At 39.6% G+C, this 22,650-nt stretch overlaps 1 protein-coding gene across 1 annotated transcript; it reads left to right on the top strand.

Moving 5' to 3' along the window:
- Positions 1-1,562: 1,562 nt before the first annotated feature.
- Positions 1,563-21,898, top strand: rgs14b (regulator of G protein signaling 14b; the record flags this gene model as incomplete). The annotated part of the gene is made up of 16 exons (XM_030783064.1): positions 1,563-1,609; positions 1,896-2,019; positions 12,523-12,544; positions 13,868-14,037; positions 16,848-16,940; positions 17,326-17,469; positions 18,083-18,274; positions 18,380-18,467; positions 18,656-18,702; positions 19,305-19,514; positions 19,681-19,757; positions 20,048-20,174; positions 20,587-20,668; positions 21,408-21,466; positions 21,533-21,638; positions 21,765-21,898. Coding segments are annotated over exons 1-16 (1,722 nt in total), but the record flags the coding sequence as incomplete, so codon positions are not given.
- Between the last annotated feature and the right edge of the window lie 752 nt (positions 21,899-22,650).

Below are 22,650 nucleotides of genomic sequence, written 5' to 3'. Positions count from 1 at the left end.
CAAACATCTCCCAAAAGTCTCCAAGAGATGTAGTATTACTATGGAAGATCATAAATATGTTTTCATTTGACAAGGATAAATAGTATCATTGAAAAACACACTGTGAACTTTTTTTTTTGCCTTGTAAAGTTGACAGATAAATATTTAGTTTGTTTTAATTTCTGTATGCGACATGTGACGTGTCTGCTCCTTACAATGCTCTTAAATATCTAAGAGCATTTAGAGGCACTTGTAAATCTACAATGATTTTCAAGAGTTTCTTGGTAAGTAAGTAAGATGTTTTTTGGAGACACGTCACAAATGAAAAAAGACTTTAAGAGGAGTCCTTAAAATGAACTTTAAGAGTTTGGACCCAAACAGCTCTACTTCTCCTCACTTCCAGAGATTTATAACATGCTCTCATGATTTATGATGACTTAATAACTGGTATTTAGAATTACAATTACTAAACATACCCTTTTGTGCGTAGGAAGCCTAAATAATTAATGGTCTCTCAACATTTACATCATTCAATGTCTAGTTGTGTCTCCATAAAAAGTATTTTGATATCAGTGTCTTTTTAAAGAAGACTAATATGAGCATACAGGTGGATAAATACCCTATAGCAAACAAATACAGGTGCACAAATGTCCTTTAGCATCTAAATAGAATCTAAATACATGATTGTATTCTCAACTCCACAAATTTGTGAGCTCCACCATGTCTGAGTCATCTCCCCATAACTCCTCTCCAGAAGTCTGCTGCAATTCAGATGCTTGTGTTTCCATCTCAACTCAGATGTCCATGTGAAAGGTCAGGCCAGGATGTTAAGCTTCTGTTCCTCATGACTGTGTGGTTTGAAGGACACTGATGATGTCATCCAGGAGAACAGGTGCCAGCCATTCCAGAATGTGGTGAGCTCAAGCGATGCAGGTAGAAATCGCTCTGGTGAAGCTCCCAGTCTGTTCCTGCTTTAGGTGGTTCAGAGTCGCTCCGAGGTAAACACACTTACCAGTCATAAAAAGCATCATGCAGGGAATGCCTCTTTAACAATATTAATGTGGAGTGAGATCTTCGCACAGTTAACCATAGTTCACTTTAAATCAGTCCACTTGAGCAGCAACTCCCAAGTCCATTCATAGTGATGATGATGCTACCTTGAATTACCTGGTGCCCCCAATCCAATCCAATGCAATCCGATTCAATCCCCAAAACAACTAAATGGAATAAAACTGAGCCATATTTTAAGTATGAAATGAGACACAGTTTTGATATCTTGCCATAGGCTAGTGTTCTGTATTTTTACATTTAAAAAATGTCTTCACTGACTGAATACCAATGAGCTGTCTAAAGGTTCGAATCTGATGTTACCTTGGCATGCTAGCTGTGTTTTCCCACCCAGTGAGTTTTATACCCTGTCAGTGGTGTGTTTTATGGTGGGGCTGATGTTTGCTCAGTGATATGCTATGCGTGTGAGACCAAAGCTCCTTCCTGAACTTCAGGCTTCAGTTCAGTCCACAGCTTCAGTCACCTGGCTTATCTCAGACCACCATCTCTCATGGACACCTCCGTTTCTCGTCACCATGGCCCACCGTCAGCGCAGAAATCCACAGTCCAATCCAGAGAAAAGGTATTTGATTTATAGCCCTGCAAATGGCATGTCCTCACATTTCTCACAACTGTAGTTTCTATCGCTTCAAAGGCATTTTCATTTCACCCTTCTACCTGAACATTTGTGTGTTGTTTCTTCTGCAAGCAAATATTTCTGATTTTACAATCAGTAACATTCAGTTGATTTCTAATGAATGATTTCCTACCCTTAAAATAATTTAACGCTCCAGTGTGTTAGCCTTACAACATGTATACTGTATAATGATAATTATCGTAAAAGTCTGCACTGTGATTGTCTCCCAGAGGACCATGAGTTTCCAGGAGTTCACTAGAGGCATCTCCTCCCACTTCACCCTGCGCTCGTCTCTTCGTAGGAGACTGAGGAGACGCAGCACTCTAACAAGCAGTCATCCTCTCACACTCACTAAGGTAAAAGCAGTGGGCTACCATAACACTATGACACAGGGAAGGGCTTTGACTTTGATATTGTTTTTGGGGCTGTAGGTAAGCTAGTTAACTATAAAATATGCCATCATGTCTGGGGATCCAAGCTGTACTTGTCAAAGGTCATTATTAGCTGTCCAAGCAGTAAAGTTGTTTGTAACTGTGAGTGTTATTAGAAGTCCAAGTTAAGAAATCACTGGAGCCCAACTGTTTTTCTTCTGATCATTATTTTCAGCATTTCCCCCTGAAATTGTATGGGGAACAAAAACTCTTTGGTCTTAAGGCTGCAAATCTTGAAGGGTATGCTAGAAATGTTCTTGTCTGGCCAGCTTTTCTATTTGGCCCACAGATGGCACTGTGGGGGAAAGAAATTTGCATTTTTATGTGGCCTACATAAAAAAATGATGGCTTGCAGTTCATTGCAGTCTGTATAACAAATTCTGATTAGGTCATTTTTTCTGCAAAACTGCATTTTGTTGAACATTTAACTGATCTTCTGAGTCTTGCCCAAAACAAAAGAAACACAAATTATGAGTGTGTGTTTCTCAAAGGAAACAAGGGCCATTGGGTTTGTAGGACCATGGACTGTTTTTTCGCTTGTTTTTATTTATTGTTGATATGACAACCATAGTCCAGCAAAGGTTGTAGTTAAGATGGACAAACAGGCAGGAATGATATTTTCTGAACACATTGTCAGAGTGCAGTTTGATCATTTTTCAACTCTTAGACCTTTGAAGCATCAAATCCCTTGACCCATTAAAATCAGAAATGTCATACTTAGAAAAAATCCAGCATATTCAGCTTATTTCAAAACTTGCACTTAACTTGCATTTGGCAAAACTTTTCCATGCATCTCTCAAACTGTTTGTCCAATTCTGGAAGAAGCATTTTAATTAGCCTAAAATTCAGTGTTCTCAGTTTTCACCAAACACAATTGTTAGTCAGTTATCTAACTAAACACTACTCTTTGTATGGCTGAAATAGGTTCCCCTGCTGAACCACTGTAGAGTTAACTAGAGCACACAATCTCATGTAGTGAATGTAGCTTCATGTAGAAACATTGCATACTACCAAACTGTCCCAAAAATTTGAGTGTCACATTATATACACATTTTGGGATATACAAAAAAACAACCTGACTTAAAAATGCACTTTGATGCACAATTTATGTTTTTCATAAGCAGAGATGTTATGTAACAGGCTAACAGCTTAATATATGTGAATGATCATGATATGCTGTTTGACATCAACATTTATTTTTGACCATGTTTTTACTATCTCCCTTCTATCTTTCATGTGTTTTTACTGTCTCCCACAGCGCATGAGTTTGCAGAATTAATGCTGATGTGATATTTTGCCACTGAACACATATTGTTTTGTTGGTAATGTCAGAGGCCACTAAAATGAACTTTATGGTTTGAGCTTCTACAAAGTAACATTAATTTCATGATTGGTTCCAAACAAAATAATAAGTCTAGGCATGCCAACTGGATGTTTCTAACCAGGGAATGAATAATCTAGATACATCTGTATCATGTATTTTGCAAGAGTCCATCACCTTCCATCTCTGGCCCCATTCTGAGTATGACTGTGCCCAAATGCCAGTTCAACTCTGCAGTGCTTCTGTTCTTATGGCTAGAGTTCATTGCGTACCCAGTTATAGTGTGTCCAAAGTAGTGAACGACTAAATTATTAAATGAAGTGGCCATACACATTCTAAAATGTGTCTGATGTTTTGTGAAAAAGCTTCTCTAAACTTTAATTAACTAATCTGAGAAGAAATATTCCTGATTAGTTGCAGGTGTAATGGAGTGTAATCACCACATAGTGGTGGGCAGCTGCAGACCTGTAATGAAGTAAAACTTGTTTTTTCTCTTAGAATGTTAAGAACATTCTCAGTGTTCTAAGCACATTACGTCAGGCTGCCTGATTAATGCTGCGTAGATCTGAATGCTTCATGTCAATCATCTGAATTGACCGGCGAATGAAGAGAGCTTGGTGACAAATGTTTAGCAGTGGATGGATTGGCTGTGATGACTGTGGCCACCTTTGCGCACATCTACATCCTAAATCATCCTAACTTTGTTCAGTTTCTATAACAGGTTGTTGTGACTCTCAACAGATTTCAAAGGATTGATCATGTTAGGCTATTGTTTTCTGTAGACAGCCTAATATTTGTATATGCAAATTATATGATTAGTCATTCGACATATATTTATGGAAATCTGTGGGAGTGGTGGGGGTGGCATGTGAAGTTCATTCAGGTTTGCAGATTATCACGACATATGACTTTTATAAAGGGAAACATTCACACTGGTAGGTGTACTCAAGATTTATATGCAAGCTTTTTGTGTGTTCATACTTTTTTTCATTTTGTGTAAAAACCACCCCACAGACAAATTGTGGTTCTCTCCAGGTGTTACATGTCTAGTAGAGCTCAGAAAAAAGGTCTTCCGTAACAACAGACCACCTAAAAACATGTTTTACTGCAACAGAATATGGAGGGTCATTGAAGTAGCTAAGACAAGCCAAGACAAGCTGAAGTATAGCACTATGCAACCATAGTGCACAATTAGCAGACAATCTGTAGACATCAGTAGCCCCATAGTTTTGTGGCTTAGTCTCCCAGTAGTGTTAGACATTGGTACCTTGTCAGAGTAGGAACCCCTTATTTGTGGAGTAGCTCAGGGCACACTGCTGAGACCCATCCTTTTCTAAACATGGCAGCTGAGGACACCACCCACCCTGTATGGAGGTTATCAAATATGGATGATATGAACTTGCTGGAGGTTAGGCAACTGAAACAACCATCAGACTTGCAGAGACAATGTGATGATTTTAAATCTTGGGCAGCCTGTATTGACATGCTTCTAAGTATGATGACATTTACTCATTTGGCAGGTGCATTTGTCCATAAATGACTCACCAGTGAGGAAGGATACAATCCGAGCAAACAGTTGTTAAAGGAGACAACTATTATCCAACTGCTACAGGGCTAAGTTTCAGTAAGTGACCAGAAAGAAGTGTGAGATCATTTCAGGAATTAAAAGAGGAAGTGACAACAAGTACAACAGAGGAAGCTAACGCCCAAAAGTGGGAGCAGAAGCAGCGTTGATATTAAGGATGCTACAAACCATAATCCACAAAGCAGTTTATATAATCTACAATACACAATTTGAGAAAGAGTATTCCACAGGAGAGTGCCAAGTAATCCACATATCATAGAGTGCCAGGGTTACAACAAAGAATATCTACAAGAGAGTGCTAGGTCATACATATCATAAAGTGCCAAGTGGCAACATGTCATAAAATGCCATGTAATACCCATCATACATAGGACAAGAGTCAGCATTACACAACCAGTCAGCGGGTAGGGGGTTGACAAGTAAGTATTTGGAATTAGTCTGAAGAACCAATGTTTAGGTGTTTTCTAAAGACTGGGAGGGACTCTGCAGAATGGATGGAATAGGGCAATTCATTCCATTCATGAATGAAAAGACCCCAGCTTGTGTCTTCCTGCTGAAATGTCACCAGTTATCAGCACTTGCCCTGATGTAGATAGGTATGGTCTAGTTGGCTGCTCTGAAAGCAAGCAGCAAGGACTTGAACTTGAACTGCAGGGAGCCAATGGAGGGTGATGAAGTCAGGTGAAGCACATACACGTTTTTGTAGACCGAGACGCATACAGGTAGGCCCACCAGCAGAGTTGCAGCAGTTCAGTCATGAGATGACAAGAGCCAGGGAGTTGAGCTGCATATTCTGACAGAAATGCATGCTGAAACATATTACCTTTGGCAAAAACCCAGAACCTCTACATCTTTAGCTATCAATAACAATCCATTGCAGGTTGCCCCAAATTTTGGGCTCATCATTCAGAAGGACCTCAGCTGGAACAGGCAGGCTTAGCTCATGTAAAATTAAAAAAAGCCCCTAAATATTTACTTCACCTTTTCAGCAGATGATCTACTATCAATACACACAGGCGACAATCAAACCATAATGGAGCATGCTGACCGTGCCTGGAATGGTGTACTGATACAGGACCCCCTCATTCAACCAAGGCGGACACAGAAAGAAAGCTTTCCACATTAACTTTGGCCTTAAATACGATCGATACCCAGCTGCCCTGTGGGTTGGCCACTAGAAGTGATAAAATTTGTGTGTCATTTGTTAAAAACCTTCAAACCTTTCATGTTGTTGACGGCCCACCTCCTACAAGACAGAGAGAGATGGTCCCATGAATGAAAACCCACAATGGCCTCTTGAGACCTTGTAAGAATGACATACTACACAAATACCTTCCAAATAGCATAATGACACCTGAGGTTTGTCATGTATTGCTTGGTGTTGTTTTTAAACATTACATATTTATTAATAAACATATATAAATATTATATAACTGAATATTCTGCAAGGGCTTAATTCAGTTTATGGACAGAATTGAATGAACCAATTAGAAACTTTCACTGCTATTACCCTTTGTCCTGCTTAGAAGGCTCTCATTCAACACACTAAGAGTCCAAACCATGCCAGGTTGCTAAACACGAGGACAGATTCAGTCAGGAAATTGTAGAAGGCCTGCACAACAGACTTGTGCAAAATTCTGTCTGCATTGCTTTTGAGAATTTTGGAGGTCTTCAGATCCAGGTAGTAGTCCCTTCACAGTGACCAAATGTATCCATTGCCATATATCTGAGTGGGAATGGTCCATCATATGAGCATCATCAGAGGACTTGAAAAGGAACTGGTAGAATTTATACAGATAGTGTTGTACATATATCGAAGTGCTTGCCTATGAAATTGCAATTTTGATCAAAGACATGGTCAAAAGATTATATCAATATTTATCTGGATCTCCAAAACGTGTGATGTTTTAAAAAGTGTTATGAACGTAACTGTATTAAAAACAACGTTTTTGAGCACTGTTACTGAAATACAAACAGTGCTGTAATGAATGGCAACACAAAAAAAGTCAATAATTTTCAGTCCTTTTTACTGATAATTTTTCGTGCAGCATTTTCTCTCCATTTGGTGGCTCCAAATGCCATGTCAGGATAACAGTTGGTTGGCCAGTTGAAATGGCTGTCTCTAAATCAAAACTGCTTAGCAGATGCCACTAGCATTTTGAGAAGGTCAGGCTGTTGCAATGCACAGTGTGGACATACTTCAGCAATCACAAAAAATAAGAACTCAATGCTTTTGAACAAGATGAAAGCTTGGTTGTAATATCATGGCTGGAGAGGCAATATGTCTTGACCACTGGGATTTGAAAAAGATGAACTCAGGCAGTGAATACTCTCAGCTGACTGTCATGCTCAATGATAACATTAATGTCTTACCTTCCTGTATGATGAGCTAAACAGTACATAAAGTTAACTCTCTTTAATTCTGGTCGTCAGCCTTAGATGATTAACCTTTTACTTTGTACGTACACCACCATTTTACTGCAGTCCCCTTACAATATAATGGAAGCTGAACAGGGCCATCTGAAATAAATCTCCCATCAGTAACAACAAAAAGCCTGTTCACTTTCTTTGTCTTTCAGCTGTAATGTTTTCCGTGTGTACTGTCACCTCTACCAGTAATAAAATGCCTGCAAACCTTTCGTTAACCTGGTCCCTGGAGTTTGGCATGAAGGATGAAATATGGGGTAAATAGCATAGGTTTATAGGCATAGGCAGTTTGTTAAGCTGTAGAGGAGTCACTGTTCAGTGTTTGCAAAGTCACTGCTCGGTCTCTGCAGCAGCAGTGCATTTTGTCTAAATTTCATAGGCGGACCTCTGACTTAGTAACTGCTGAAAGCTCACGCTCATATATGTAAAGGCCAGTAATCTTAAAATTGTGTTGTATTGAAACCAAGTTACTCTCAAGGCAGTAACTTTTGTCCACAAGTGGCTCTATTATGTAAAAATAATTACAAATATCTTCAACTTCTAAACCATTTTCATTTTTGAATATGTTATGTCTTTGTGGCGGGTCCCTGTGGTAGAAGAGACATTTTTAAAAAGATGGCAGCTAACAGCCATTCACTTAATACTACCTATTTGACAAGCTAAGCAAAACTTGGTCAGAAAACTAATGTCCTTACACAGAACCACCATGAAACATTTATATTCAGTGTATGATTAGGACATACTATAGCACTATACCAGGATCTGAGGGAATGCATATCTGGCTGTGTTTCATGTCCTGCCATGTTCCTTTCACCAACAGAAGCCCAGCATTCATCCCAGCTATCCCAGCAGTCACTGGGCAAAAAGCAGGGAAACACCCTGGACAGGTCACCAGTCCATTGTAGGGCAGACACACACATTCAAACATAGGGGCAATTTAGTGTCTGCAATTCACCTGGCTCATATGTCTTTGGACTGTGGGAGGAAACCTACGCAGACATGGGAACAACAGGCAAACTCCACATTCTGGGAATCAAACCCAGGACCATCTTGCTTTAAAGTGACAGAACTTCCCACTGTGCCACCATGCACCCACCTAAAATAGCCTTTCTCTTAAAATATCTATCCCAATGCTAAACTATGTGTCCATTTAAAGTCAACACAGTAAAAAGGGGGGTGAGTCATATCTGTATGAGACACTGACAAATAACAGTGATGCTTTATAGAAATGTTTGGCCTTGGTCTGTGACCATATAGGCAAGTTTTGGACTCGTTCACTTGTGCCACCTACAGGCCTCCTTGGACAAAACCCTCATTTATACGTCGATTGTAGTACAATGACGATTCAGTCTTTGATGATATCACTTCCTGTTCTCATGAAAGCTTAAAAAGTATTTCTCTCCTGAAACAACTGTGTAATCTACACGATTATAGAACTGTTTTGTTCATTGGCTAAAGGTTTGCAAATTTTCAAGAAGAAAGTTTCCACATGGAATCAAATGGTTGCCTTGAGGAAAAGTGGTGAATGCAAAAACGTGGAGCAATGTATTTGAATGGCAAAGGCACAAAACAGGAAGTGAGCTGACTGTCCAAGTTAACTGATGATGTACTGACTTTAGGACATCATCACCCATGGCTCCCTCACCATGTACGTAGCATTTTGCCCATTTTCTAGTGCCACCTACTGACCACTTTGCACAGTGAATCGAATCTCCGAATCTTCTTATCTCAGTCAGTTCATCTCATACAGATGTGCACTGCCTGGCCAAATGAATGTACTGAATGTACTGAGTGACCAGGTCATCCCATCAATGGATTTTTACTTCCCTGATAGCATGGGCATATTCCAGAGCAACGAGCCAAGATTCACTGGGCTCAGATTGTGAAAGACTGGTTCAGGGAGCATGAAGAATCATTTTCACACATGAATTGGTCACCACAGAGTCCTGACCTTAACCCCATTGAAAGTCTTTGGGATGTGCTGGAGAAGACTTTACAGAGAGGTTCGACTCTCCTGTTGTCGACAAGATCTCGGCCAAAAATGAATGCAAATCTGGACAGAAATAAATCCTGTGACGTTGCATAAGGCTGACGAAATAATGCCACGGCAAATGCGTGCGGTAAAAGCTAAAGGCGGTAAAACAAAATAGTAGAGTGTGCAACTTCTTTTTGGCCAGGCAGTGAAGAATGTTTGCAAATATGAAACTTGAATGCATTGATTTCAGCCTTTCAATATGAGATCTCTGTCTCATGCAGAAATCTGCAGATCTGCAACCCATAGCACCTTCCACTGACCACTGTGCTACCACAGGCAGTTTTTTAAAATGGGATCCCTTAAGCGTTGCTCACGGCCTTAGTTCATTTTGTTTTTTGTGGGTGTAAAACATGTTAGTTAGCGTACGGCTTGATTTCAAGTTTCCTTGCATAGATTTTGGGTTGCATATTTACAAAAGCATAATATACTGCCAACATGACCGCTGATTATCACCTTAGCTGTGCATGAAGTTTATTAGAAAGATAAACACACACACACAGCGACAGGAGAGGATTTGTGTTAGTCAACAACATTTATTGGGTGGTAGCTCTGAAATCTCTCGTTTCCTCGTGAAGACCATAAATTGCGGGCTTACAACTTTCTCTTGACCAGGATGTATGTTTTGCTTGTGATTTGGATGATTTCTCTGCAGCATGTAGCTGTGGTGTCTGCTTTAATAGTCCCCAGCATGACTCAAGTTCAGAATGACTGAGTGTTTGACACTCATTTTGAAATGATTCAGGCATTGCATGGAGAGCAACAATTTCCTTATTGGTGATTGTTTCTTTTATAGTGATTACTTGATTCTTATGGAACTGCTTTCATTTCCTCCGGATGGCTAAAGTCTACTTAAATGACAACAGTGAACAGTTGCATATATTTTTTAAAAAGCTGCAGTCTCATATATTTGTTTTACTGAGTGACGGGTGGTATTGTATAGATTACTTGAATGCTGTTATTCCACGTATTATTCATAGAGTCAGTGTGTTTTGGAGTGCATGCACTGGGTCACGCCCTCTTCGTTGGTTGTTATTTAAGAGTTGTGGACCTTGTTAACTGCACTCAACACCTCTAGTCATTGTAATGCTAAAAATAGCTGTACACTACAAGTTCCGTGTGTTGTCTAGGCATGGAGTCACCCAGCTTGAAAGTAATCACCTTTTTGCTTTCTTAATTCTATGCCATAGATCTACATTGACCTTAAATTATTTTTAGAGTATCCTTACCGACATATCTCGTCTTCTTTGTTTAGTATGCTTTTCTGAAACCTACAGTTTTCAGCTATCTTAGGTTTTACTTACAATAGGACTTTGTTTTACTGCAATTCTGAAGTAAAAGAAAAGAGAAAAAAAAAGTAAGAGATGACTGTCTGATGGGTGCCCACACTTCCTCTTGCGGCCCGTTACTATGGCAAGACTTCCCGTTCAGGCAGGAAGTTACAACTCGCTCAAAGTAGATAGGTCCAGAACTGGTTCCTTTTGTACATACCAGAGACATTTCATGGTCTCATTTGGTGTCTGGAGTCTAAAGTGAAAGGCTATGTCTTTAAAACTGAATAGCGTAGGAATCACAAATGGACTCAAGGTGGTGTATGCTTTATCGTACTTGATTTTGTGTGTGTTTGTGACCCTGTGCTTGAGTGTGTATGTCTATGTGCAAGCGAGTGGGTGTGTTTTTATTTGAATTATTGTGCTGTATATCTGTTTGAGATAGTATTTCGGTGTGAAAGCAGTTTTGCTTGTTTATTTGTTTCTGATTGAGTATAATATTCTCTCATTTCTCATGAATCCAGCTCTGTCGTGTACTATATCAGCTACTGATGTCTTCTTTTTTCAGTAAACATAACTCTTATCAACTTTCTTCTCCAAAACTCACTCTATAATTTAGTGTCATTTGAAAAGAGCATTTGAGCTTTGTGTTGTATGATGTTGTCTTCGAGTGAGCCTGCTTTACTTTCCTGTTCTTAAAATCCTCTGTTTCTCAATGAACAAAGCAAATACTTTGGGGTTGAGGATGTTTTGACCTTGATTTTGAATCTTGGTGTGTAAATCAACAGTCATATCACTCCAGACCTGAATGGTGGGTACATTAAAACATAACAGCTGCTTGCGCATATGGGAAAATGGCAAAGGTTCCCAAAGAGGATGTTGAGTCACTACGATATTTCAGTGAAGCAACCATTATTTCCACCAAATGGTTTGTTTAAAATCTGACTGTACTTTCATTCTCAACCATTGCTGATATGTAACACTGACTATAGACTGTATAGTTGACTGTCAATTCAAGTCTGCTTTAGCTGTACTATATAGCAGTCTACATGTTTGTTCAAGAAAAGTCTCTTTTTTTAACAATTCTTAGACAATGATAGCAAGACTCAGAGAGTATTTACATTTTATACATTTACCAAAGAGTAAATACTTTTCTTGTTTGGGCTGCCAGTTTAGTACAAAACTGAAGTGATCCTCTCTCAACGTGCTTAGATCTTTAAGTAACGTATCAACACATACTTAAGTACGTAGATTATTTAAAACTGGCTTTAGTTCCTCTTGTATATCGATAGATAGACTGCATTAGTGGTTGCATGTTTATTTCTTATTGTTTGTTGACTATCAAAACTGTCTCCCATTCTTCCTATTACATTTTAGTGTTGTTTTTTCTTTGCACCATGAGAAGAGATGTAATTTATAAAGGGCAGATGAGACTGTTTCTATTTCTGACTCTATGGCTGTCAACAGCTTTTTTTTTTTGGCACTCTGCAAGGGACCACGGAAGATTGGATGACTGATTGTTGTTTTCTTGATTTCTGTCCATACCTCTTTTCTCTCCCTTTCTCACAATCTGGGTACTATAAGAAGAGATGTTTGTCTGCTTTCAGCTAAATGCCAGGCATTTGTCAGATTGTTTGCTATTTCTATATAAACCAATGTGTCTTTAAAATTTTCACTGTTAGATTGAATGGTCTCACTTTCATGCTTTTTTTGACTGTTTAACGTAGTTTGGTGTCCTAACGTGTGAAAGCTGCGCCACAAACTGACTTAAATTATTGTTCTTATTTTGCAGAGCCTGGCAGTTTCAGATGGCGGTAAGTGAGGAACTGACGTTTCTTCTTGGCTAGTGCATGTGTGGGACTAGAGCTTACAAGATAGAGTTGTTGTCCTCCACTCCAAGCCGTGGATGTAAAACAGCGAGTTGTAAATTCGGCGTGTTGTGTTGAGGAATTTCTTAAACATGAAGGATTCACCCGTTATCACGTATATATGTTTTTGTTTTTACCACAATTTTTTTTTCAAAACCAACTCAGTGCATGTATCAAAGAGAGAAGCAGGAAGTCACATGACACTAGAGCTGCTTGAACACATTCATGATTTTAAAAGCAAAGCACACTTACCAAACGTACGTCATAACACCACTTTACTTCAGTTTCAAAGCAAAGGCTAACGATCTGTGAACGTGGGCTTAAAAATGTAGCAAAGCAGCAACAGTGTTTTCCCAAACTTTCACTATAGAGCCTATATACATATATACAGGCCCATAATGTATGTGCTCGAGCACTACCACACTCAATCTACACTCTCATCATTAAGACTGAGTGAGTACCAGTTCAAAATAAATTCACTTTTTTCAGTAATTAGCATAAAAACATATAGGCACTGATTAAACATCAAGTGTCTGAGATTCACAATCAGAGAGGTGAATTTTGAACAAGTATTCGGTCACGCTGCAGACAATTCAGATTTGTTGTTCATTTTTTTTAGTCTGATTGTTCATGTAGATTTGGATTATTTTTAGCTGCTATGAAATAATGAAGGGGATATGATGCCTGGAAAACAAACAATGAAAAATGCTTGTGTAGTGGAGACAGGGTTTTACAAACAGTTAATAGGAAGCAGAATTTCTGTACAATTTCATTCTCAGATGTATGAAAAGTTCATTTGGGATCAGATGCACTTCCACCCATTCCAGTGATCATTGTCAAAACAAAACATGCGAATGTGAAGAGTGGCATGATTTTTAAGCTGCAGTTGTATATTGTGTGTTGAGACCAATTGTTGTGTGATGAGAGAGGACATGTATAAACTTTATGTTTTCAGGGGATGTGTTCAGTTTGTTTTCAGCTCATTTTATTCACCAAATGAACGGAAAGTTATTTAGTTAATTAAACATTATGAATAATTAATTGCCCTTTGATATGCCCGCTGAATTGCCCCAACTCCAATCCTCCCAAACAATACTTTTTGTTTTGTACTTGAGTTGTGTTTACGTTTTGTAAACTTCATCATAATTTCCCACCACATAGTTGTCCAGATGAACAGGAGGGATCATTAATTTGCTAGCTGTATAAGACGGTGCAGAAAAGCTCAGCATTACTTACATGGGATGCTTAAATGCATCTGTCTATGTTCAGAGCTGAATGTGATGGAGCCAGAGCAGAGGTCAGGAGGTCAGTGCTCCAACAGTAACACTAGTCTGCCCAGTGTTCCCAGTGACGGAGCGAGCGGCGTGGGTCAGGTGGCCAGCTGGGCAGTCAGCTTTGAGAGACTGCTGGAGGATCCATTGGGAGTTCAGTACTTCACTGTGAGTATCTCTGTCCTGAAGTTACACCATTATGAGAGAGAGTGGCAGCTCATTTACAAACAGTGTAAAGTGCTTAAAAACAAACATGTCATTTCTTATCATTCTGGCTGTTACACATTGGTCTATCATATGTGCTGTTGCATACTTTAGAACATACACTGGGAAATCCTTACCAAAGACTCATTTTTTTTGTGTGTCCTCCAAAACATATTTAGATGACTTTTTATTACAATTGTTTTGTAATATTTAAGATTTTCAAAGTTTCCCACCAACAGAGTAATTACTCTAGATGCTTAGAGTGTAGATCCTCATAGAAAAGAACAGGAAGTTAGTGATACATGTGAGCTGGTCTTATTTCCTACTTGTACTTATGAGTTAAACTTAAGACAGAGCGAGTAGGGACCACTGTATTTAACCTGTGTAGTAAGGGTGTGCGATACTGACAAAAAATTGTATCTCGATGTTTTCTGTTATTTTGTCGATAACGATAAGTAGACGATAAGTAGATTTTGCTTTCTTCAAAAATGCGTTTGTAAAGGTCTTATGTTGTACTAGTTCGCTCTTGTTAATAGGATATTAATTGTTGCTTACTAGTGATATTAATGGAAATAACATATTTAAGGAAAACAGGTCTTATTTATTTCAAACTGAAGCAGTTAAGTGAAAACAGTACAAAAACACTGAAATCACCAGTGCAAGTAGCCTATTACTGAGATCAAACAGTTCAAGTATGAGTAAACCATTTCAAAGTGGCCTGCAGGATTTACTTTGGAAAAATTTGCACAAAGACCATCAAAAAGTATTATAATGAGACACTTCCCTTTAATTTCCGGCCTAGTTTGCAGATTGCTGTCTTTTGAGCAACATCAGTCTTTTCAAAGCCAAACCGCCTCCATACGAGTGAGAATGATCCACATCTAGCAGTTAAATCAAACGAGGTAGATTGCCAGGCTGGTGGTGTCTGTATTTTGTCTCATAGTGCTGTTTGTTCCCTCATTTTTAACTTCAGTCATGCATTTTTAGGCAGCTACGCTGCATGCACTCTCAATGCGCACGCACAGTAATCTATCCTACTAGGCTACACGATGCAGTGAATGCATGGACTCTCAAGGCATGTTTTTGATTGGTTTTTGCAAAGTGAGTGACATACCTGATAATGTCAACTCGCACATTGTTAAAACAACAATTAAGATACTATCGAAGACGATACATATCGCACACCCCTATCATGTAGTAGTCTGTACTGATGTTTGTTGAGTGAAAATGATGTCCCATTTACATTTAATGCCCTTTTCCCAGCATTTGGACCGTACTTGCACTCTCTGTTAATTTAGATTGAGGTACAAGCGGTCTTTGACTTACAACAGGGTTCTGTTCGGTCAAACCCGTTGCAAGTCCATTTTGTTATAAGTTGGAAATCCCCTTACATTGTATGAGTAATGCATGAGGTAAGACACCCAAACAATAACAAATCTGGCAGCATGACCAGCCAATGGTATTGCACAGCAGATGGAGCAGTCATTGTTAGACCTTATGACAAAATGTTGCTACTTGATAATAACATAATAACGTTAATGGAACAGCCATCGTAAGTTTGAATGGTTGTGTATGTAAGTCACATACATTGTAAGTCAAGGACAATCTGTATAAGAAACATCAACCCATGAGATTCATATGGCTCTTCATCAAAAGGACAGTCCCCAAAAAGTGACTCTGCATAGAGCATGATATGTTCTGAGCATGCTTGTTCTTCTAGCATTTTCTCAGCAATACTTTTATGTGCACAGCACTCACAGAAGATTCTTGATGAATGATAAGATATTCATGTCACATCAAGGGACAGCTTTCGGCTTTCTCAGACTTCAAACCACCATTTCCCAACCAAACCAGAGACAGAGAAAGAGAGACAGAGAGAGAGAGAGAGAGAGAGACAGACAGACAGACAGACAGAAAGAGAGACAGAAAGAAAGAGAGACAGAGAGAGCAGAAAAGAGGCAGCCCATACATGAGTCATGGTAACTGTGAGAGAGATATGGAGGTGTGGAAAATTAGGGTTGGTGCACACTCATAAGTGAAGGGAATTAGATTTGGGGCATTTTTTGTAGGTCCTCCTGGAGTTAGCAGAACAGGATGCATATTTATGAAAGTTTCATTACCAACAGCAAAGAAAGCATGATCTGATTGAAATTACTGAAATTACAACAGTCATGAAGGGCATGGCAGTTGAGAAACCAGACAAATACTTGACAAGTTCAATGGTGACAAAGATAAATGAACATCACTTAGGCAAGGGGTTTTCAACATTTTTTGACATGCGCCACCCGCCCCCCCCAGTCCATGTTTGAACTTGCGTCCCACCCCCCTCCTCCTTTTTCGTTGTGCTTGCTGGTTTGCGCCTCAAAATCTGCTAATCTTGCACCCCATTTGACAGGTGCTCATGCCCACCGTGTGTGTGTGTGTGTGTGTGTGTGTGTGTGTGCGTGTGTGTGTGTATTGGGGGGGGGTGGTCTTGCACGAGCACCTGTCAAATGGGGTGCAAGATTAGGAAATTTTTAGGCAAAATTTTCAGTTTCATTCCGTTTCTGTATGAAACTGAAATGACCACAGTGAAAATAGCGGTTCTTGTATCACCTTGTCATTTGAATTAATTATAACTTGTTATTCTCATTGCCTAACATTCCACAGCAGAAGTAAAACCTAATAATTTTAGTAAAAAGTTTTTAACTCTTTTTCAGATATTTAGGTTAGAGATGACTTTTAGGTCGCAATAGAACGGTGAACGAATTTGGATTCATTTTATGATGTCACAGGCTTTTCTGAAGTCAGAGGTCAGTGCTGAGAACATCTTGTTCTGGCAGGCGTGTGAGAAGTTCCGGAAGATTCCAGCTGATCGTTCTGAGCAGGTACCCAGAAGCACTTACTGAGACTCCATGATTAATTCAAACTGCATGGTAATAGTAACAATGAAATAATGGTAGTACTCTGAAACTGCATAAAACATAGCGGCCGTAACCCTTTTACCGTCTCACATCATTATCTGATCGACAAGTGAAATCATTCACATTATTTATTCAGAGGTGAAATGGTGGTTTCAGAGAAGACTTCTGTATGAAACTGTGCTGTGGTGGATTTTTAGATAAGGGACAAATTAAAAAAAAAAAAAAAATATATATATATATATATATATAAAATAATGAAATTATACTTACGAATCTCGAGCATGTAAATATATTCCAGATTTTTTTTACCCATTGCAGTGGTGTGATGATGGTTTGGCTTTTGTTTCAGTTACTGCAGCAGGCTCTATCCATCTACAACACTTATCTATCCAACAACGCAACCAGCCCTATTAATATTGATGATAAAGTTCGTGTTGAAGAGAAGGACATCAAAAATCCTCATCCAGACATATTTCAAAAGGCTCAACAACAGGTATTGCACCCCTACCAGAGATCATGCAGAAACACACTGGTATTTTAGACAGACGTACACTCTGAATGCACTCTGTGTTCTTCAGGCAGGTGGGTAAGGTTAAACAGAGTTTGGATCTATGGATTGGACTGCAAATTTTAGTATGGTTCTTTTCAATTCAGGTCTAGTACTGAAGCACCGTCATGACACTAAAACTGTGAAGAGAAATATGTTTTTGTAACACTCAAGGCAACAATGAATTCAAAAAATGACAACTCATAATAGACCCACGCATCAGCTTAAATTTGTGAACACTTGCTATCATACTGCATATTTGGCTGAGACTGGGAGAGGAAAAAGAGAAGTGACAACGCAAATATTTTTCATTTCCTGCTCACAGGCAGCATCAAAAGGTTCATTACTATGTCAGCTACCATAAAGTCAGCAACAGTGCATTACAGAGTGCACACCAGGATGACAGCAATTTGACCATTGTAAGCCTTGCAGTCAAAATTGTAGGTCCATTTGAATTAAGTTTTTTTTTTTTTTTTGCTTTCCCTTCCTTTCTTTCTCTCTCTCTCTCTCTTTCTCTCTCTCTCTCTCTCTCTCTCCCTCTCTCTCTTTTGCCTCTCAGATCTTCAAGCTAATGAAGTTTGACAGTTATGCTCGTTTTGTACGCTCTCAGCTTTATCAGAGCTGCATGCTGGCCAACGTGGAGGGCAGGGCCCTACCTGAAATCGGCCATCGCTCTAAAATCCCTGTTTTGAAAAAGGCTGATGTGACATCAGTCAAAGAGCAGCAGAAACCAGAGCAGAAAGCAAAAGAGGTATAGCTTACTGTGTGTCATTTGAACCCCGGAGAGAAAAACATGACATATTTATGTTTAAAGAATTAAACTTGAATGTGTGTGTGTGCGTGTGTGTGTATCCAGAAGTCTGATGGTGCAGAGAAGCGGAAAACCACCCTTCCGGGCAGGATAGGCTGGGAAAAGCGAAAAGAAAAGAGAGGATCCTGGGGAGGTGCGGTAGCGATTTTTGAGAAAAAAAAAAAAAGACAGATGGAAAGTCAAAATGTTACATTTATTTCTGTGTTGCACTTACTTTCACTGCTCATATGATTTTGGTTCAGATCTTCTAAATATCTCATTTCTGATAAGCCTGATACTGTGATCTTTACTTTACTGATTACTATCATGCGGCATTTGCAGAGTCACAGAATGTAGGCAAGAGCAAAGCCCTTCGCAACACAACAGAGGTAAGCATAGCTAAAAAAAACCACAGACTTCATGAGTAATACCTCGGCTCATCATTAACCCTCTTGTTCCAATATGCAGAGTACAAGTTTTCTGCATATTTTCACAGTAACATTTTGCACTCTGTGTTTACCCAGCATAATCCACAATGCATATTCATAACTCTGATGACATTTACATTCTAAACTATCACCGATATTGTTAAAGCCGATTATAAATTACATAAAAGATGTGCCAGATAAAAACCAGGAAGATTTGAATCTTATCGCATTTCCCCTGGGTGTTGTAGACCACTATATCTCATACATTTTGGTCAGCACTATGTATATATATATATATATATGTGTGTGTGTGTGTGTGTGTGTGTGTGTATATATATATATATTTTTTTTTTTCCTTTTCCAATTGATGCTTCCAATTTTTGCTATGTTTTGCTCTGATGGAACATCTTTATCATAATGATACAGACACACAAAAAAATAATTTGACAGAGACAAGGAGAAAACTGACTCTGTATAAGGTTTACAGCACAGTCTTGGATTTAACTTTAGCATTAGTCAAGGCTATGTTAATGTAGTCTGACACGTGGCTGATGTTTTTAAAGGCGGAGAGGTTACCGATACGGACCCATGTACCAGACCAGGCGTTGAAGGCCGGGGTGGATAAGTACTGCTGTGTGTACCTGCCGGATGGTACTGCTTCCCTGACCCCTGCGCGTCCCGGCCTGACGATCCGCAGCATGCTCACAGGGCTGTGTGAGAAACGCGGGCTCCCCCTCACCGACATCATCATTTACCTACAGGGCAAAGACAAGGTGAGGCCGGATGTCTACTGTAACCAAACAGTCACCCAGAATTTGCTCGGACCTTTCTTTCACATCAAGGCGTGAATAGCTTGTTATAGAATATATGGCACCATGGTTTCCTTTACTTTTTTTGTCTGAACTAAGAGTTTTCCACTCCATGTCTTGATTCCCTCAGCATCCTCTCTCTCTGGATCAGGACAGCTCTGTTCTGAAAGATCAGCAGGTGTTTTTGGAACTCCGGGTTACATTTGCGTGAGTTGTCACAGCACACAATGATTATCACATTATTATGTATTATTATGATTATATCACACTACTACTACTACTATTACTGCCCTGCTATCACAAAAACAGCTGGTGAAATGTTTTTTGACCCTTACTAGACTCAGTCTTTTTAACTGCAAAATGACAATACAAATATTAGTATTGTAATGAACGCAATACAGTTATAAGACCCTCCTATTTACTGTTAGCAACAGCACATAACTAACTTTAATATGCTAAGGTGACGTTTTGGTGCTGGGTTTTATGTTTTTACCCAGGGTGGAGGTGGCATTCACAGGCAAAACAGTGGGGATGATGGTGAAGTCAAATAAAACCCTTCAGGAGGCGCTGGCCGTACTCCTAAACAAACATCGCTTGCGACCGCAGGACTGCACTGTTACCATGGTGAGTAGAATGGAGAAATGACTGAAAATAACAGTCTGCTCACTTCCTTTTGTTAAAGGAAAGAATATTTGGCCTTTCCTTAAAGAGTATGCCCTGTGTTCTGCAAAATCATTATTTCATTTTCTTTCTTTTTTTTCCTTTGCTGTAAATGGGACCGCGTCCAAGGCAAATCTAAACATGCCACCTTTTTTAAAGCAAACGTATGTCTGAAGGGGAAAAGAAAAAAACAAAAAACAAAACTGAAATGGCTCAGATCCTTATTCATAACAGCTGAAATGGCTAAATGCATATTAATTAGAGACAATGTCATCTCACACTGCAGAGATAAGACAGGCAGTATGTATGTGAATGCACTTTTTTATGCAGAGCTTCATCTGTTCTCCTCCCTAACTGCTTTTCCCTCTCTTTTCAGAGTGGGAGTGGAGAGGTCGTGAGCATGAACACAGTGGCCACCTCTCTGGCCAACAAGACACTAGTCCTTGATAGAGTCAAAGGTACCATACAGTAATATTGTGCAGATGTTTTGTATTGCTGCTTATGAACCCCAAATCAGCCTGAGTTGTATGTAGTTTGTAACTGTCGCTTGATAGGCCACAAAATGATTGACTGATTTTACGTCTTCTAATATGGATGATGTCGGTGCTCTTATACTGAGAGGCCAACATGATTCTAAATGCAAACACATTTTGTGTCCACCTGCTTCAGTATGTATGTAAATGCTTGAAAATATGCTGGATTGTCAATGTGTATTTTCCCTTTGATTAATTGCTTGAACTATGCAGTTTATCTCTACTATATGAAATGTCCAGGAGATGGTGCAGGCTGAGGCAAGGTTTAAGCAAAATAGATCAAACTGCATGATGTTCTTTGATCTCACACAAACACATACGTTTACACTGTTTTGTTTCTGTGTAGGGGCTAGGAGATAAGTACAGATTATGAATTTGGCACCTATATAGACATCAAAGGCAAAATGAAAAAATCCTCTGAATGCTTTTGGGCTCTCTTTAATAGATTCCAACTTCATAACACTTCATTTTCTTTGTAATGGATGAGAAAATCTAATCAGGCAACATAATTTTTTTTCTTGTCTACCTAATGGTTCAATACATAAGTAAATTAGTGCAGTATATTTATGCCCCATTGTCGTTTCAACTGTAATTATAAAATTTCAAAATCATATTTCTTGTTCCTGTTCCTTACCTTAAATTCACTCTCTTATGATTTTCTCAGGTCCTGACCAGGCCAGCAGCTCAAAGGTGCCTCTAGGCTCTGTATCCCAGGCAAGTTTCGCTCTGTCTCTTGGGGTCAGCCTGTCCTTATCGTCTCGTTAACTGTCATGTTTTTAATCCCTTCAGGCACGCAGAGCCGGTATAGTGGAGTTAGACCTGGGTTCTTCGGCTTTTTACCGAGCAAATGTCAGGCAGAGGAATCCTGCTGCACGCAGAACCTATGACGTGGAAGGTGAAGGTCACGGTAGTGGGCCAACTCACTTTAAGTTCACTCTGCTTCCAGTTCCACTGCTGAATGGATCTGACATATCTTGTATCTTTGCATGTCCTTTCTGAACTGTGTATGACTGTGCTTTAGGTCTTGTGGAGCTGTTGAACAGAGCTCAGGGCTGCAGTGCTGATGACCAGAGAGGCTTACTGAGAAAGGAACACTTGATGCTACCCCAGTTCCTGCAGCTGCCCCTTGAAGAAGCCTTAGAGGAAGAGAAGGAGAGAGAAAGACAGGAGGCAGAGGAGACAGAGAGGAGAACAGATCCCTGTGGACACAGAGATACTCACGGACAGTCAGGGTCTTGCCCTGAAATGAGCCTGATGATCCCTCACCTCTCTGCAGACCTAGAGGCAGAAGACTCAATGAGCCAATGTTCAAACCCAGCCAGGGAAACCGTGGTCTAAAAATCAGCCATCACCAAGTCAAAACCAGCTCTGTGTTGGGAAAATGTACATTTTTCTTCTGCCAGTATGCTATACAGTGACATGCCAGTGGTCAGCTTGGCATTTTCCAACAGTTTTACCGAGGCCAAAATACTGCTTAACATGGTCTCTACCAGTCTTTAATACTGTTCCAGGGCTTATGTGCATAGGCTAGTGTTTGTAGCAATTTAAACTAGTTTTCACTAGTCGTAGTCGAAGGATTCAGACTAAGTCCTTCATTCTGTTTGTTGTAATTAGGAGAGTGACAGCAGCAACACACTATAGAGGATCCTGTCCCCTCCTCTGGTGTAAGCTACTTAGTGGAACTTTGAGGCTAAGACAAGCTAATAAGGTTGCTTGCTAGCTTCGGTGAACATCAGATTTCTAACATGGCTTTGTAACATGTAACATGCTGGTAGAGCTAATGGCCCAGAGCTTTAAACACTTACTGGTGTGGCATGTCATGACCTTGCCTGCAACACTGGCAGTATTTATTCAAGTTGTCTGAGGTCCCTCTCTTAACCAAGACAGACCTCTTTAGAATCTCCTCC

Source organism: Chanos chanos, chromosome 8 (genome assembly GCF_902362185.1).
Source record: "Chanos chanos chromosome 8, fChaCha1.1, whole genome shotgun sequence".
In the NCBI taxonomy this organism is placed as follows: domain Eukaryota; kingdom Metazoa; phylum Chordata; class Actinopteri; order Gonorynchiformes; family Chanidae; genus Chanos; species Chanos chanos.
This window is presented reverse-complemented; position numbering and strand designations above follow the sequence as displayed.